General features: G+C 41.4%; 1 protein-coding gene across 4 annotated transcripts in view; it reads right to left on the bottom strand.

Moving 5' to 3' along the window:
* LOC119654863 (nephrin) overlaps positions 1-19,138 on the bottom strand; it is a 339,369-nt gene that overhangs the window by 129,559 nt on the left and 190,672 nt on the right. For all 4 annotated transcript variants that reach the window (XM_038060449.1, XM_038060450.1, XM_038060452.1 and 1 more), the window contains exons 5-6: positions 13,831-14,034; positions 2,348-2,499 (exon numbers count right to left, since the gene is read on the bottom strand). In XM_038060449.1, coding sequence (XP_037916377.1) covers positions 2,348-2,499; positions 13,831-14,034 — 356 coding nt within the window. The remainder of the gene's footprint in view (positions 1-2,347; positions 2,500-13,830; positions 14,035-19,138) is intronic.

Raw genomic sequence — 19,138 nt, 5'->3', positions numbered from 1 at the left:
AGCATTTTCATTCGTGGGGCTGGTGCCCGTAAGGATAGGAATCTACGAAGAATCGAACAGGTCCGTCAATGGAACCAATTGTACTCTACTACTGAGGCTCAGTGATCGTAAAATATTGACGGCCGGGAGCTCACTCCCAAAAACCGCCGATACTTGGTTTTATTTCCGGGTTTCGTTCCTATAACCAATTTTATTTGTTCTCACATATCCGGTCCTGCATAAGTATGCTGATACGTGTACATTTTCACATGTATGAATGGGCATACTCATAACACATCCCTCGAACTTTGCCTTATACGCACGAAGCGACGCGCCTAATGGAAAATTTGCCAATCTCATACTTCCTTGCTCTACCTTCAACCAGACAACGTGGCTGACCTTCATTAAACTTTCTTCTTCTCCGCCCATTTTGCTCCTTTTCATATCACAGTAGTCAGATTCTTCATCTTCAAAGATATTTGCTCTCCCACATGACGCACTATCTTCAGGTTTCAGCAGCGACGGATTGTTCCACAGGCGTTCCTTATACTCTTTATGATATAATGAAAGTGCAAATCCACAAGCACTTACATGCAGCTCTACTGAAGTGACTTTTCAATACGCGCTTGCTTGCCTCTACACTAGGCATCTTCGGGGTTTGTTCTCTTAGACACTTTAGTCTTTCATACTTGATTCACAAAAGTGATGTTCTGAGTGCTAATCAAATATAATGAACGGTGCCTCGCGGGAATGGGAGTTGGGAGTTGGACCAATTTCGAAACACGTCATGATCAGATCTGAAATGAAGATATTTGCGATCGATATGGGGTTATACCGATCGTGAAAAAATTGTGAGAACGGCGCGTTCGTTGATATGGACATGCAATTCTCGTTAACAAGAACTTGCTTGCTAAGATTTGCTCAAACATCGAAGTCAATGGTAAATGGCCAAAATGTCAGTGAAACAACGATGATTTAATGCGCAAGATCAAGTTTATAGCCGAGAAAAATGCGCAATCTATCAAAATAAGTGGATCCCCTTTATGAACGGGGCAAACGTTTAAGAAAAAGAAGGAAAAGTGTCATAATACGCGTTAATTTATAATTCGCGCCTGGATGAACCTATAATGCTTTTGTTGGGAAAATATAGGATATAGGATATAATTCCCGAAGCGACTGGGCACGTGGAGTCGAATACTTCTGAGGCCAGAGAGAGACCAATGCTCTTCAATTGACGTCAGGCCGTTCAATCAGAGAAAATTCCTGAACTCGTCCGGTTCAACCAAACAAGGTCCTTGCATGTGAATGCCGACGGTTACAGAAGTAGGTAACACAGGTCAAGAAGGAAGAACATCTTACCCACACGTTTGCGACTGTTTGTTAAGATTTGTCAAACATGTGGACACGCCTTAAGACTGCAACAACATAAAGTGGAAAGAAAATGAATCTTTGTACCGATGGTGAGGCTGAGAGACAAACAAAATAAAATAAATGTATATTCATAATAAATGAATTATTCATTTAATGATGTTGCTTTTTCTTTGCGTGGAAGATTTCGCTTATTAGTTATAACCATAATTATGTACATCATTCCTTCCTCTCACCCTCGATTCTCTAGAGTAAAACAGTTCAACGAAGGGGAGACCTTCACCGTTAATGAGATTATTTAGGCTAGTATTCCCTAGTAACCGAAGGAGAGAGTTGTGAATGCAATTCCTTAATCATTGGAGCAAAACTCCCTAAATCTCTTCCAAGATCTGAAGGATCTGCGAGGGTTAAGGTGATAACAGATAAATGCTCCCATGGAATCTATAATTGTAATTCTATCTGGTTCTATTTCAACGTTGACCCCGCCAGGCATGTCCACGGCAATTTTTTGTACTTTTAGCATTAACGGATCGCACGATCTATGAATTACTTAGAGGCATCGACTACAATTACATTCTACCCAGTAGACAAGAGGCAAAACTCTCTTGTAGCTTTCTGCAGTACTTTATCTTTAAATGTTGCAATGCAGGTCTGAGGTGTGAGGTATGCATTCATTTTTAATTTCTCTCTTGCAATCCTCAACTCAACTGCCTTTGAAAAACTTCATGTCATTCCCAAACTCCTCTTATGCATATCTAAGCTACTTGTCCTCGAATAATATGCATGAGCATGTACACAGCAAAGATATACTCTAAAATTCTCTGACAATTTACGTAAAAGTAACGTCCTTTTTTCAAACTTTTGAAATCACATCACGAAAAATGCTACTTGCCTCCATGACACTAACCAAATTTTATGCAACTTTTTCTGGAGTGAAATGAAGTTTAATGGCTTGGAAGCTTCCTGCATTGAATTGGGAATATGTCTGCAATGTACTTACCTCATCACGTGTGTTCCGCATCGGGGTACTACCCTTCCACCACGTTATAGTTGGCGCTGGCCTTGAGCCTATCACTACACAGTTTAATTTGTAGGAACTATCAGCCGACAGTGGCCGCTTCTCTCCTTGAAGCTTAACCATCAGTGGACGCACTGAAAGTAAGATAAAATGAAGAAAAATCTAAATTAGATTGAGTGAATGATTGAGATGATGCTCTAGGAGCTTTTTATTAGAGTCATGGGTATAATAGAATTACTTTGAGAAGTTTCAAAGTTAAGATAATGTACCTGCTCTTAAATAATTTAATTTTCCTTGAAATTTTAAGAAATTTAATGGAGAGAATCTAAATTTTTGGTAAGTATAGACAAATTGGATTTTCTAGGATCGATATTCTCGTCTGAAACAGTTCTTTTATTTTAACGTAGCCTAAATTTGATCATAGCGTATCTAAAAGTGCCAGTCCTCTTGCAAGAGGATACCCAATTTGTTCACTTGGCTTTTTTCGGCTATCATCAACCGAAAAATCACTTTTTTTTAAACGTTAATCACTCGTCCTTTGATGTAACCAGTTCGTTTACGTAGACTGTTACTAATGGAATCTTCGCTTCAAGCACGGATCCAACCGGGTTTTGTCCCTTAATTTTTTTAGTACGCTAGTCAAATATTCGTACGACCTTTGTCCAGATTGTTTCAACTCATAAATCGTCTTATGTAATCTTCAGACCCGATCACATGTGGAGATACTATTCAACATCTTCGTTACAGTAAAGGAGAGTTCCGGTTTATGTATTCCGAAACCTCTTTCAATGAGCTTCCAGGTAGACCTCCATGTCAGTGTTACCGCGTAAATACGCCTTCACTAGATCCATTTAATGTATCTTCCCCTTCAACCCCACAGACGAAGCAGCTAATAATCTGACTGCTTCTAGCCTAACTACTGGAGTAAATGTTTTATTGAAATCGTATCAAGACCTCCGTGAGAAGGCCTGAGTTGCCATCCGTACCTTCCTGCGCTCAATTTAACTATTTGTGTCCAGTTTATTCTTCAGTATTACCCCGGGGCTCTCAATCTCCTTGCTTTCAAATCTAACAGGTTCCATGTTTTAGGTGTGAGCGTAGTTTTCTGCTATGACACGCTTCCATGCTATCAACGTTGTGCCTTGGATACCTTTTTCAAGTTTCATGTCCGCTATGAATATCGATTATTCGATGAAATTCGACTCGTTCCGTGCACCCGTTTTGTAAGGCGTTTTCCTGGTCGTCTTTGCAGTTTGCGTCCTGCCATGCTTGATCTTTTGACTGGTTTCCGCGGCTCGACGCGTCAACTGAAACAATGGTTTGATATAGGCACGTATCGATACAGCATCGTCCAGGCTTCCCTATTGTTTTCTTCGTCGATGTCCCGGGATGCGTAGCGTTGGCGGTCCCATTTTATACTTTTGTTGAGCATATACTTTCTTAGTTACTCGCCCTGGGTACGCATTTGGCCGATACCTTGTGCTTTCTTTATGGGTCCTCCATTAATGTTGAGTCTACTGTCTTCATAGTTCATACGAAGTTGTCTCTTAATGACTTCCTAAGAGCGGTTTCGCAAGAAGTTTGTGTTGTTTATCGGTTCTCCAGAATACATTACACGGAATCTGTACTATATCAATAGATATCCGCCATATCATCAATCGTCTTGCTCATACGTTCGGCGACACAATTTTGCTGTAGATGTTGTGTAGTATCGATTACAGTTGACACACTTTGGGTGGACGATCTCGGGCAATCAACTACGTTAATTTTCATCAGAGGTATGTATATGCACCATGACAATCTATCACCTGACAAAGGCTTGATTCCTATAGTCCAGTCAATCGACAGTTTCACTACGGTGTCCATGTGCAAGTTCATTTGCCATAGAGTCGCTTTCAATGTGCAGACCCCTCTGTCGTCGCCACCTTGGCTTGTTCGCTTCCTTTTCTCGGATAGTATAGGTTTCTACCCAATCCTTCCCATTCAGATATCTGATGATCGCCTTGTCTTTTCCAAACAAATCTCAACCGTGTTCGGCGATTTTGGACACGGAGAGAACTTTAATCCTGAAATCCTTTACGAGTTTTCTATTATGTGACTCTCGTTCGTTCTGAGAAATCTCCGATGCCTCTCGTTTTCGCCGTTGTGGACGCCGCTTCGATATACAGAAATCAACGTTTTCGCCGAGTTTCGGTTTTACTTTAGCTATTATCATTAACGAGCCGGCTATTGTATTCGTTAAATATTTTTCCGTACAGTGCTTCTGCATTTGACAATCTAAAATTCTTGCAGCTTTATGGTAGGTCATCAAAAGAACTAGCATGTCATTGGCGTTTCTATTTTCATTCTTTCTACTTACTTCACCGCCCTTAATAATTTGTCTATGCGTCCTTTGAAGTCATCTCATTGTGAACGATGTTATGTCCGAAAGTAGCCGAATCTTACGAACCGAACCATTCGAAGCCTGGAAAGACTATAACTTTTCGTCGGCTTCCTTCGATGTAATGAATTTCGGGATGCTCCTCCTCTCCGTTAGCCGGCAGGATTATTACTGCCATATTTTTTCTTCATTTTCCTTCAACTTATTTATTGCGTTTTCAGACGAGCAGGCTCTAGATACTGCCGTTGGTGACGTGATACTTCCTCTCACGTAGCCCTATTGATTGTGTCGCAGTAAAACAGCATCTATTCGGATGTGTCACCCCATATAAATTGATTTGTTTGAGATTATAATTCAATGCTCGCTCGAATTTTGAACAGTTTCCATCAGTCACGACTTTAGCACCTTTTTAAGCAGCTTGCCAGCCACATCCAATATACACAAGGGTCTGTATGCAGATGGGTGACTGGATTTGCCTTTACTGGGTCCTACTTAGTAAAGACAAAGTCCAGTCTGTCCATCTGTAGCTTATTCTATTTTTCTGAAAAAATATTTCAAACAGGCGAGTGCTACACACATCGACATGTTGTTACTGTCATCGCGAAATCTGCGATATCTAGAGAAACGATGGAAAACTTGTCAGGAGTGATATATGCAGACCCACGAATACTTTGTTCCGGAAGATTACAGTACATGGCAAAATTCAATAGAACTAAGGAAATATGGTATCCTATGCTTTTCACAGACAAGATGTATAGATATTGTGGCATAAGTTCTTTTCTCCAGCAAACAGCGGAAAACGATAACAGCAACATTCAAACTGAGAAATGTAGAGCCGCTCCTAGCGTAATCGACTATCCTTGTTAGAGCCGAAAAGGAAAAGCTCATCAGAAAATGCTTGCATCTAGTCCGCAAGTTCCCTCCAAAAAAACGCCAGCAAAGAGGTAAAAAATGGGTTGATGGAACTGGAAGAACTCTTTGATTGCATATCCTTCTATAGGGGGACAATGACAGCAGCGGAAGATGCGCGAAAAGAATAAACAACCGCCTTTAGCTTTGAAAACACAGTAAGCGCCGAATGAATCGCAATCAGTCCGTTGCAAAAGGAACTGGGGAAAAAGCAGAAAGAGGAAAATGCATCAGAACGAGTCTTTATATAAGTAGTCTTCATGGCTCAGAAAATAAGGCAAAGCAGGATAAAAAGAAACAAAGTCCTTTGCTGTTCGAAAATAATCTGCCCAAAGTGAAGGCGGCTAACAATTGTGAGTCAGCCAAAGAACAGACGGGAAAAGGAAGAAGGTCCAGGCTGTCTCTCCTCATTAAACGTGAACGTTCTGAGGTACCCAATACCGGGATAAGTAACACCTCTACCAATTTTTGGGGTCAAAAACTCGTGAAGCCGAAGTTACTGAGCAATACGCGAGAAAACTCCTTAAAAACGACAAGATCAAAATTGGATGGTCAGTATGTAGGGTACGAATGCACATACCTCCACCAAGTGCTACAGGTGCTAAGGCTATCGGCACATGTCTAAAATTTACTGGTGATCTGACAAGATCTGACAATGCCGTAGATGGGTCATAAAACAAAGCGGCACGAAAAGGGGGAATTGTGTTCTCTGCAGGAATGGTGCTGTAACTGACACTCTCATGAATTAAGTGATGAAATTTTATAATGACAGCCTGCGGAGCTTTCATGCACCGGAGAGTATCCGAGAGTCGTGACACTCCTTCTACGTATTGGTGGACGGCAGAAATCGCCGTAATAGTAAAAAGCTCCATTGTTTGACACAACGTTTGAACGTCTAGGTGGAAGGCTGTGTAACAATGGCAAAGATCAGATCAGTCAAAACGAATCTTCGCAGCTCGATAGGTGGGAAGTCGACTATTTCTGTGGGCACTTCTTAGTTCCGAGCAGATAGACGGCATTGAACGTGCATTATTCCTCACACATTCCGTGCAGTTTCATGGCAGTAGCGTGGAGGGGGTCGAAGACTGCCTGCTTTTCAACATAAAGGAACTCGAAGAGGGAGCTCCCTCTATGAAAAATAAGAAGCCGCCAATTCCTGATGGTATCCCGGTAGAAATATACAAACAAGTGGTCCACCATCGGCCAGACCTACTGTTCGAAGCATTCGACGCTTACATGAAAGATCATATTTTTCCATGCGGCTGGAAAGCAGCGAGGCTTGCGTCGATCAGCAAAAGCAAAGGAGACCCTGAATTGCTGTCTGCATACCGTCCACTCTGTATGCCTGACACGACCTGGAAAATGCTCGAAAAGCTCTTCAAGAGTACACTCATTATCGTCAACGGCGCAACAACCGGTATCCGGTCTAGGCCTGCCTTAATAAGGAACTCCAGACTACCCGGTTTTGCGCCGAGGTTCACCAATTTGATATCCCTAAAAGCTGTCTGGCGTCCTGACCTACGCCATCACTCCATCTCCGGCATGGTCTGCCTCGTCTTCTTTTTCTAACATAGATATTGCCCTTTTAAACTGTCCGGGCTAGATCATCCTCATCCATACGGATTAACCTATTGAGCCGGATTTTATCCACAACCCGACAGTGATGATATCGCTCATAGATTTCGTCGTTACGCCACGGAATCGTCCATCCTCATGTAGGGCCCCAAAAATTCTTCGAAGAATTCTTCTCTCGAACGCGGCCAAGAGTTCGCAATTTTTCTTGCTAAGAACCCAAGTTTCCGAGGAATATATGAGGACTGGCAAGATCATAGTCTTGTACAGTAAGAGCTCCGACCCTATGGTGAGACGTTTCGAGTGGAACAGTTTTTGTAAGCTGAAATAGGCTCTGTTGGCTGACAACAACCATGCGCGGATTTCATCATCGTAGCTGTTGCCGGTTGTGATTTTCGACCCTAGATAGGAGAAATTATCAACGGTCTCAAAGTTGTAACCTCCATTCTTTATTTTTCCCGTTTGACCAGTGCGGTTTGATGTTATTGATTGGTTGGTTTTTGCTGCTGCGACCATATATTTTGTCTTGCCTTCATTGATGTGCAGCCCAAGATCTAGCCCCAATCGCCGCCTGCTCGATCTGGATGAAGGCAGTTTGCAAGTCTCGGGTGGTTCTCCCCATGATGTCGATATCGTCAGCATTGGCCAGTAGTTGGGTGGACTCAAAGAGGATCGTACTTATTGCATTTATCTCAACATCACGAATCACTTTCTCGAAGGCCAGGTTAAAGAGGACGCATGATAAGGCACCCTCTTGTCGTATACCGTTGTTGATGTCGAATGGTCTTAAGAGTGATCCTGTTTATCTGCCCTCACACATTGGTCAGGGTGAGCCTAGTCAATCTTATCAATCTTGTCGGGATACCGAATTCTCTCATGGCCGTGTACAGTACTACCCTGGCGGCTTTAAAGTCAATGAATAGGTGGTGCTGCTGGTGTCCATATTCCAAAAGTTTTTCCATTGTTTGCCGCAGAGAGAAAATCTGATCTGTTGCTGATTTGTCTGCAGTAGCCTCTTTGGTATAGGCCAATGATGTTTTGGGCGTATGGGGTTATCCGGACTAGCAAGATAGCGGGGGATATCTTATAGATGGTATTCAGCAACGTGATACCTCTATAATTGCTGCACTGTATGATATCTCCCTTTTTATGTACCAGACAGATAATGTCTCATTGCCAATCGTCAGGCCTTGATCCTGGCTATCCCACACCTTCAGCACAAGTTGATGAACCACTTGGTGTAATTGGTCGCCTCCATATTTAACCAATTCAGCTCCTAGCGACTTATGATTTTTAAGCTGATGGATTGCATGGACTGTTTCTTCTATCCTGGTGGTGGCAGTATTTGTCCGTCGTCTTTAGTTGGCGGGACCTCCAACTCGCCGATGTTCTGATTGTTCAGTAGCTCATCAAAGTATTCAACCCATCGCCCCAATATGCCTACCCTGTGGAAAATTAAATTTCCCACTTTGTTTCGGCAGGATGAACATTGAGGTGTGTAAGGCTTCATCCTGCTGACTTGTTGGTCAAACTTGTGTGCCTGGTGCGGTTGCTCCCTGTACTTTTTGAGTCTACAGATTTGATAGTTCTCCAGGCTCTCTTTTTCAGGTTTTCTTTTTCCTTCTGTGAAGTCGCTTCTCCGTTCGCCAGAGTTCGTGATAAGTCTCCGCGCTTGCCCACGTTCTTTGTGAATGCAACATTACTCGGTATGCAGCATTCTTCCATTCCGTTGCTAGCTTTCGTTTATCGTCAAACCAGCCGTTCCGACGTAGAGTAGATTCACTGAAGCGATATGCGCTGCATCGGACGTAGTCCCAAGACAGTTCGGTTTTAGAGCAAGGAGATCCACGTTGGATGCTGTTATATCGGTCGTGGAAGCTACTCATCGAGCTGAAGCACGCAACCCCGATCTACTTGATTTCAGAAATGCTTCCGATTTGATAAAATGAACTGATATGAGATACAGGAGGGCTAGAGGAGGATGGATACCACGTCAGGGGTAACAGAAGGATCCACCTTAGATCAAACCTATTGAACGTCTCCTACAGTTGTTTGCTAAGACTCGACGTGCCAGAAGAGTCGTACTTGGTCGGTTATGCACATGATGTTATGACATTTGTTGCCAGATCGGTTGTTAAACAGGAGCAAAGAAGCGGATTGATGAAGGCTCATAGTTTCAGCCTTACGTTGGATAAACCGAAGTAGTCATCATGTCCAAAAAGACCATCCCGACCCTGTCTCCCACATCCATCTACGAGTTAATTGTAGTCAAAACCAACGGTCTTGAGCTAACATTCGACTAGAATGTGATTTTTTTCGTGCAAATTATCAGCGGAAAATTTAGACTCGTTGCTAAATCGAAAGCATCGTGCCATTAATCATTTCCTTGACAAACTTTTAAATAAGAATGAAGATTTTCAGTCTTCTCTTCGAAGGATTGGAAAGGCACGATTCCCTGAATGTATGTTTGCTCTTGCTCTTTTGGAAGGTGAGACGGGATTCGTCAGCAACTTTATTCACACACAGGGGAGCCCTCTCTAGGCAACGTTGTCAAAGAGATATTAAGAAGCGCTGCCGGATGGAACCATATTGCCCATTATTTTCCTTTTTTTTTTGTTGCGAAGAAGATTGAAATTGACCGGTGGAGGAACCAAATTTCCATCAACTAGCAATTTCATTTCTCCTCTCCTCTCCCGCTCGTGAATAGAATTCCCTTACGGCTAGCCCGAAGTAATGTATCAAGCGCTTCCAGACTAGTTTTTCTGATGACGGGTAGGTGTTTAGTTGGTAGTCCGACGGTGTAGGACAGCAGAAGTACAGCACTTACAGCACTGTATCTACAAAAAAAAAACAGAAATGTAGAGGGCGAAACAAGTTAGTTGACAAACTAACCGCAGTTGTTAACCCGCCAGGGAATCGGAAGTCATATTCTAAGAAGCGATTCAGTGTTGGCGGGAACCGGGCCAAGGTTCCGAATTGCGTGAAGTGGATGGTTAACAACACCAATCAACTCATCACCAGCGTGCAGAATTGACGGACATTCTGGTCAATTCGAAACTAAATTAGGAGTCAAGACCAGAGTGGCAGAAAATCATCAGCGTTACCAAGGAAGTTCCAAGATTGCCAGCATTCATCAAACATCTTCACGGATCTCATGAAGCTTCTACAACGAAAGGTGTCATTGACATAGACGGTGTGGAAATATCACTTTAATTTTCTACATTACTATTATTACATCAGTAACGCATCCGCATTTGATCTACGAATGGAAACAAAATTCAAAAAGTTATTTTAGGCGTATTTTGGCTCCTGCAGATGAGCAGTAGCAGATGAAACAATCAGACCTTTCATAACACTGAAAAATTGGAAGAAATTCATCACTTTTGGGAAATATAGGAACCCGCCACACGATCAGAGCGAGCATTACCAAACACCGTGAGACATAAGTAATGACATACGTTATGCGTTCACCTTGTAATTTTCGCAAACGTGAGTTTACACCAAAATAGATAAAAGGAAAAAAAAAACTTTAGAAAAATATTTATTTTCCCACCTGGAGGATCTTTTGGACGAAAATTTAGTCCATGTCGGAGCTACGATCCACGTTTCTCACATGTTTATCATCGCTGTTAACATCGACAAATGAATCGGCAGCTCGAGGTATACGAAATTGACGAAAACTGTGAAACCATTTTGTGCCGATTGAATAATATATGAATCGACCATTATGGATTTAAAATCGTAGTCTATGGCATAAAAATGTATGCAGGGAAAAATCTTTGTAAAACAGCCGATTTTACTGTTCCTTTCTTACTTCCTTAGGGAGCCCCAGACAGGACACTATTCTAATCGCTTCCATAGTATACTGCCCCATCACGATACAGAGAAAATCACAGTAATGGCTTTGGCTATCATTAACTAATGTTAGATAAGGCACTTCAGGCTTAGTTGTCTTTCTTTCCTTAAACTTAGAGAAGTAACATATCATTTTTAATAAGAAATCCACACACACACAATTCAGAGGGACTCTCGCTGAAGTAGGTAACTTTTCTGAATTGTCCCAGAAAGGAATGCCTAAATTTCAGATACAATTTATCTAAAACGACATGATATTATAGAAAACAAGTCGGAATACCGGAAGCTCGCGCTTCGGGTATAAAGGTTTTGTGTTCATCTTATGTGAGAAACTTTAACGCACATTTTTCTGTCCGTATATAACTACAAATCCAACATAATCCTTCATATTTTTCCAAATTACGAGACATACGTACATATTACAACCATAGATATCACGCTCACCCTAAACAAACAAACTGCCTATTACCGAATACTGTACACATAATATGCACGTATATAAATTGATCGTACCCATATTTCCCATTTACTTCTTATATCTATTTGAATTAGGCACTACCCGCAAAGTTCATTAGCACGCATATATTATATACCTACATACATACATGTCTGGCTGACAAATAACTAAACAACTAAAACAAAATAATTCTCTGCGACCCAATTCATAAGAACTCATTTCGTTGTGGTATTGACGAATTGGTATGTGATGATGACGTCATGCAGGTTGTAGAGTGCACGAAATTCACAAAAAATTGTAAAGTTTCACCCCCTATAACTTTGTTAATAATAGTTGGATTTTCTTCAAACTTGACCGAGTTGTGCACCATGTTCTTCATTATACGCATGCCAAATTTTGTACTTCTGGGATGAACATAAGGGGGGGTGCCGGGTAAATTTCTAAAATGTGGAAATATACTATTATTAACTTTATTTGTGCAGATATCGGAACCGGATATATTTTGAGGCCTAGATTTCGTAGAGATGCATCACTGTGATTTTTTTCAGATTTTTCGATTGGATAGGTTCTGAGAACGAGACCTGTTACACTTTTTGTGGGTCATATTTTGAACCCTCACTCCCCTATGTTTCATCTAATATCAAATATTAAACCAGATTCGAAAAGTACTAATTGAGACCTTTCATTTGATACCCTACATGGCTACATTCTGTGAAAAAAAAATTTGCACCCTCCATTCACATGTATGGGGAGCCCCCCCTTAAACTTAACACAAGATGGCGCCACTTACTGCATGTAAAGGGATCACCAGATTACATATTCTCACCAATTTTCGTTACAATCGGTCTAGTCGTTTCCGAATAAATCGGGTGTGACAGACAGACAGACAGACAGACAGACAGACAGACAGACAGACAGACAGACAGACAGACAGACAGACGGACAGACGGACAGACAGACACCGTCTCGATTCTAATAAGGTTTTGTTTCACACAAAACCTTAAAAAACAGTAAATCCGTAATGTAAAAAGAAAACTGAAGTCCACAAAGAAAGCCCCAATAATGAACAAATTTTGATCATCGTTGCAAATCCCGAACTACCTGAACTGTCTGTTCCCTGCTCACGTTAGGGCTGCATTAAAAAAGAAGCAGAGTTTCTCTCAATAGGCTGCCAATATAGAGGCACAACACCTGTTCGTGTATAGGTTACCAATCCGTCCGTTCTAAAAAACGACACATTTCTCACTTTGAGGAACTAACTGCAACTTGGTGGGTCCAAAAGCAATCATTGAAATTCCTTGTAATTTTCGCCAAACTAAGCTCGAGCAATCCTATGTAACCTATGTAATCCTATGTAATTCCTGTTAACAAAAGCAGATTTTATTGCGACTAACTATTATCAATCATATTTGCAAAAGTATCTTTTTACCTGCCAGCGCTAACAAAGAAGTAAAAACAACTGAACAAGCGAAAGAAATTTCAACTAGACATTAAAATTATGGGTTGGGGATTTGGAAAAAGAAAGAAGGATGAGGAACGAGAAATTATCTGCGATGGTTAATAAAGAGGAAGGAATCAATCAAAAGACTTTTCATCTAGAGACTAAGAGATGAGAAATATTTTAGAAAAATAATGAATAAAGTGGTATGTTTATGCCGCTTTGACTGGGGCTGCCAAGCGGACGTGTGGAAAGTGCGGAATGATGCTACAGCCCAATCAATTAACTTTTCTTTGGGTCTCATCGTCGAGGGTTTCAACAAATTAATCTCCAAAGAAAGTACTACAACAAAAAATAGATTCATCTGAGGACTAGCATAGAGGAAACAGCTGATGAGCTAATGTTCGAAATCCTCTACTCATTTTCCCACAGGAGTTCGTTTATGACGGTAATTTCTGTAAATGATCCACGTTTCGATTGAAGTTTCTTGCGTTCCTGTTTAGCCTTATTGAAGAAACAAGTTGTACACTTGATAACGTGTAGGATCTCTATAAGTACAAACGACGTATTTCACTTCCTAGAAAAAAGAGATGAGTGCTTATCTGTACTTATAACCTATGTACTACCCGCATCAATTTGTGCGGTCGGAAAAAGTTCTAAGAATAATTAGTAATCACTATAGCAACATCAAGAAATGAATCCCCTCCCCTGAGCGCAACCAATTTCGAAGGAAGCTAATTAGTAAGTAGGATCTTTTTATCCAGATAAATGAATAAACATGAACGACGAAGCTCTTGACATTCAAATAGCAGTACAGTAACCTTTTATTACACCTCTTGCGAGAACATACTTACAATTTAAATCTAACGTCACTGCGCTGGTAATAGGGGCTGTTAAATTATTGTTGGATGCCTGGCACGTGAGGACTCGGTTCAAGTGCTTTCTCTCCAACTTTTTCAAATGTAAAACGTTGCTAACGCGTCTCTCCGACAGAACTGTTGAGGAGTTGTCAAGCAACGTGTTCTCGTACCACCACGTCACATTCGGTAACGGTCGACCTGAAATGAATATAAAGAAATACATGGCGTGAATACAAATTATTCCCGTTGTGACAATGCTCATTGTTTGAAAATAATGTGCGAATATTTACGCAAGTTTTCACAATCCTAGTTCATCCTGTGCTCCGTACGTACCGATAAGTTTGTAGAATAGCATACACCCTCGACATGTTTAATTACTTGAATAAATGTGTGACTGGGTGAATTGACAGAAAGTAATTTATGAAATGTTTGAATAATTGTTTTGGGACATAGTCGCAATAAATCATGATGAAATAAAGACAAACGGAAACGCTAGAAAATCAATTTACTAATAAGTAGCGTAAACAATCGAATTGTTGCAAAATAAAGTATTTAGTTTTCCAAGTATGCACACAAGGGGCTTATCCGGATGTTAATGTTTCCGGGATTTCGACAAGAGTTTTGGGGGATGGCATATGCACGCAACCCGGCAGTCCACGCAAATTGCATGAAGAGAATTTCCGTGAGATTTAGTAACTTGGATTATTTGACAAAATAGTTCTCCAAATCAGAACAACAAAAGAATCAGCCAAACTAACGAAATTTTTCACACAAGCAACACAGAGCCTCAACTTGATGTTAACGCATCTACACGATTTCGGGCAGCTAAAACAAACTAACTGCATTCAATGACAGCTACTCAGTTTTAACGTCAACTAAAGCTGAGCTACCTAAGTATTCAAGTTGATTTAAAGGATTGATCATTCCACACTTTGATACAAAAAGGATAACTGAGATAGTAAGTTAGATTGAGGGCTTCAGCTTTGTTGGTTTTCCTTATCACGTTAGGGTTATTATCATCATCAATAGTTATGTGACTGAGGACCCGGAGGTGGAGAGAGGATAAATATGTTGCGAGATGTTGAAGATTCCAGACAAGGTGGCATTTATGCACATTAATAACAGTCCTCATTCTATTTTTGACTCCAAATTCCACAACTACCTTACTTAGATGTAACACGTGTCAACTGGCGTCGTAATATTTCTTTAAGAAAGTAAATATGAGCTTCACTTGAATGCCACTACTATCCAAGCCATTCTAGAAAGAAGCCGTAATAGCAGTCGAAAATTTCGCGAATTTTTTTAACTCCTAACACAACCTATGGAAAATCTGAAACCTGCTGTGTGGAATACTAACTCAGACCTTTTGTTTTATACCCCACATCAATATATTCAGAAAAAGGATACTTCCATGACCGTCAGGACTATGGAATCGTCCATCCTAATGTAGGGGGCCAAAATCTCTTCGGAAGATTCTTCTCTCGAACGCGGCCAACAGTTTATAGTTTTTCTTCGATTCGATGTTATTGGCTGGTTGGTTTTTGGTACTAACATTGCGACCATCTACTTCATCTTGCCTTATTGATCCCCACGATCTCGCGTCACTGCTTGACCTGGATGAAGGCAGCTTGTACGTTTTGGGGAGTGGTTCCCATGATGTTGATATTATTAGCATAGGCCAGCAGTTGGGTGGACTTAAAATTCATGGTGTCTCTTGCATTTATCTCAGCATCACGGATCACTTTTTCCTCGGTCAGGTTAAAAAGGGTGCACAACAGGGCATCTCCTTGTCTTAAACCGTTGTTGATGCCGAATGGTCTCGATTGTAATCCTGCTGCTTCTATCTGACCTCGCAAATTGTTCAAGGTCAGCCTAGTTAGTCATATCAATTTTGTCGGGATACCGAATTCTCTCATGGCCGTGTACAATTTTACCCTGGCTATGCTATCATAGATGGCCTTAAAGTCGATACAAAGATGGTCCAACTGAATTTCATATTCCAACAGTTTTTCCATCGCTTGCTGCAGAGAGAAAATCTGATCTGTTGCTGATTTGCCTGTATTGAAGCTCCTTTGGTATAGGTCAATGATGTTTTGGGTGTATGAGGCTATCCAACCTATATCGGAGGAGCGAATGTGGTCAGCATTACCCTCGCCCGAAATTATTACCCTGATTTGACTCTGGCACTCATTCATAGCTGAGTCGCTTGGTATACGACATCTGCTCACGATAACAGATCCCCTGGTCACCAGTGAGATTTAAACCGCGACCTGCCGCTACGACAGCCTAGCGTACTAACAACCTCAGCCATCCGGACACGCCAGCAACAATTGCTGGACTGCGTGATATTTTCCGTTTTATGTATGGGAGAAATAATGCCGCGCTGCCAATTGTGAAGCATTGGTTCGCTGTCCCACATCTTGAGAGCAAGTTGATGGACCGCTTATGATTTTTAAGCCGATGAATTTCACGGCCTGTTTCTTATATTTAGTGGTGGCAGTATTTGTCCGTCGTCTTCAGTTGGCGAGACCTCCAACTTGCCGATATTCGCCTGGTACGGTTGGTCCCTGTAGTTTTTGAGTTCACATAACTTTCAGTTTTCTCAAACTTCCTTTTCCATCTGTGGAGTCGCTTCTCCGTTCAACGCAGTTCGTGATAACTCTCTGCGCATGCCCACGTTCTATGAGCACGCTGCATACATTACTCGGTATGCAGCATTCTTCAGTTCCGTTGCTAACTTACACTCATCGTCAAACCTGTTGTTCTGACTTTTTTTGGGACTGGGGCCAAGTATGTTTGTCACCGTATTATCATAACGTTCGTCTGGTGATTGTGAAGGTTATTTGTTGATGTTTCACCTCGAAGATCTCTGTTGACTGCGGGTAATGCGCCATCCATTTCCCTCTTATAGGGGTTTCGGAGGGCTGTGCTGTTTATGGTTTCCGCATTAACTCTCCTTGATTGTCAGGGGACATTCTAGGCGGTGTTGTTATTCGAGACTTGATCACCATGCCAACCAGATAGTGATCGCAGTCTATTTTGGCGCTCTGTACGTTCTGACATTCATCAAGACTGGGAGGTGGCGGCGTTCAATCAACACGTGGTTGAAAGGAGTCCCATCGTTTGTTTGTGGACTGCTTTCCGCATTAACCAGGTATTTCCAATAAATTGGTATCCTTATGTAAGCTATGGGAGCCAACGTATCGCCTGAATACGGGCTTAGCCCTTATTGGTTGTTAATATCGCGAAGTATGATTTTGATATCATGCCTGGGACTTGCTTCGAGGGTTTCTTTTACTGCCTTGTAGAAGGTATCCTTGTCCGACTCTACAGTCTCCTCTATAGGAAAGTGAACATTAATGAGGCTAATATTTCTAAATTTACTTCGCAAATGAAGATAGCAAAGAAAGATAGCTTTTCCTTTATGTGATCAAAGCCGATAACAACAGGTTTAATTTTTTGGCTGACTCCGAGTAAATGACTTGCCGAAAGCCACTACAATATATGGTGAAGTGCCTTGACACTTCTCCGTCCCAGATTTTCGTTATGAAATAACTACCAACGGGCATCACGTGGAGCGGGAGATAGGGTTTGGTAGTAGAACTGTTGGTCTTGGTTCAGCAGGCATTGCTCAGGTTTTATGTTTATCATGGGTACCAATCCACGTTCCGCTTTGAAACCTATACTACCCTTTGCAGTTTCATTTTTACGCAAAACCTTGCGAAGGGGTTGTGGTTTCCGCCTGGTTGATTAATGATCCATCTGATAGTACAACACATGTGAACAATCTCACAAGTTCACTACGGTTTCCGCATACAAAACGGCAAGCAGCTGCTCACATTTGCTTTAAGCAGCAACCTCTAGCTAATAACAGGAGGGCCTACATAATGGCAAACAGCTACCTAAAAAAGTCGGATCTTTTAAATTTTGGAGTAGGACGTTAGATGTATTGTTATAAAACTGATAATATCCTCTCTCTCTGAGTATAGTTCGTGTTAACTTTGATTCGCAGGCTATCGCTCCAATGACAGCAACAATTACAAAAAGTGGCTGATGCGCATGGCAACGGTAACAACATATCCTCATTACTAAATGAGGACTTACCACATGTCGAGGCAAGAGTCTGCCGGTATAGCCCATAAGTTGTGAAAGCACGTTTCATCTTTACCTCTATATGTTTGTGCTAATGAAGTAGCTTATCTATAATTACTCCCAGATATTTCACTTTTTCGGAGAATTAAAGGGATGTACCCCTCCCCTTCGGTTTTTGGTGGTTTTATTTTCATTTGCTGAAAATTCATTCTTGATTAATTAAATCACGCTTTGTATATTTTTTCACACCGTTTGGAAATCTCTCCAAAATACTAGTACAGCTACGTCATCCGCATGCGCTTGAGCATGTATTGGCAGATTTTGCAGTTTGCATCACAGTGAGTCGGTCGATATACTCCATGGAACTCACGGTGTTTGATAACTCCTTAATGGCAGCCTTTCGTTGCTTCTGTTGGGAAGAATCAGCGTGTCAGTGTAGCATAGATCCACTTGATTAAAGTACGATTGAACCCATACCCTCTGGCGGCATCTCAAAGGTTTTGGAACGAAGAGAGTCAAAGGCCATTTCAGTGTCCACAAATACTGGGTCTTCTTTCAGAGTTGCGTCCTCCACTTTGGAAGCCAAAGATTGAAGGGAAGACCAACAGGACTTTCCACGCTGGGTTCTAATTTTCACATCAGCAACTCCAGAAATTTAGCTGGTTTCCATTCTTATTGCTTTTGTTAACACAATTCAGCAGACATTTGATTGATTTCGCAGTTTTCGGTTCCACCAAGAAACCGTTTTATAGCCCCTTCAAAGCACTCTAAAAGTTTCCGATTCCGTCCTTAGTCACCTAATGGACTGCACTTCGTTCCCAAGAAGTTTAATGAACTTTACTCGAGTCGTTTTCCTATACATTACATTTTGTTCGGGTGCAATAGTCATTCTAAATATGAGTGGGCTAGTCAGATTTCGTCTAGTACCGGCCAGTCTCTAGACAACTCTGTCACCTTTAAAGTGCAGATTATTAGGCCAGTTACTGCACTTCTTCGTAGCTTTATTTGCTTTTTGTTTAGGGATTGAGGAAGTCCTCAGTCTGTATCCAATTGATGTAGAACATAGGATTCCCTCAGTCCTTAAAAAAAATAATTTCGCCTCGGCTTGGTGTGGGTCTGATTATAAAGGCGAATTTCACTTGGATGCAATTGCTACTTATGTCATTTTTGCAATTATACCGAAAGGAGCGATTACTACCTACAGGAACTT

Source organism: Hermetia illucens, chromosome 4 (assembly GCF_905115235.1).
Source record: "Hermetia illucens chromosome 4, iHerIll2.2.curated.20191125, whole genome shotgun sequence".
NCBI classification, from domain to species: domain Eukaryota; kingdom Metazoa; phylum Arthropoda; class Insecta; order Diptera; family Stratiomyidae; genus Hermetia; species Hermetia illucens.
Note: the sequence above shows the minus strand (reverse complement) of the source record. Positions and strands in the feature narration are given on the sequence as shown.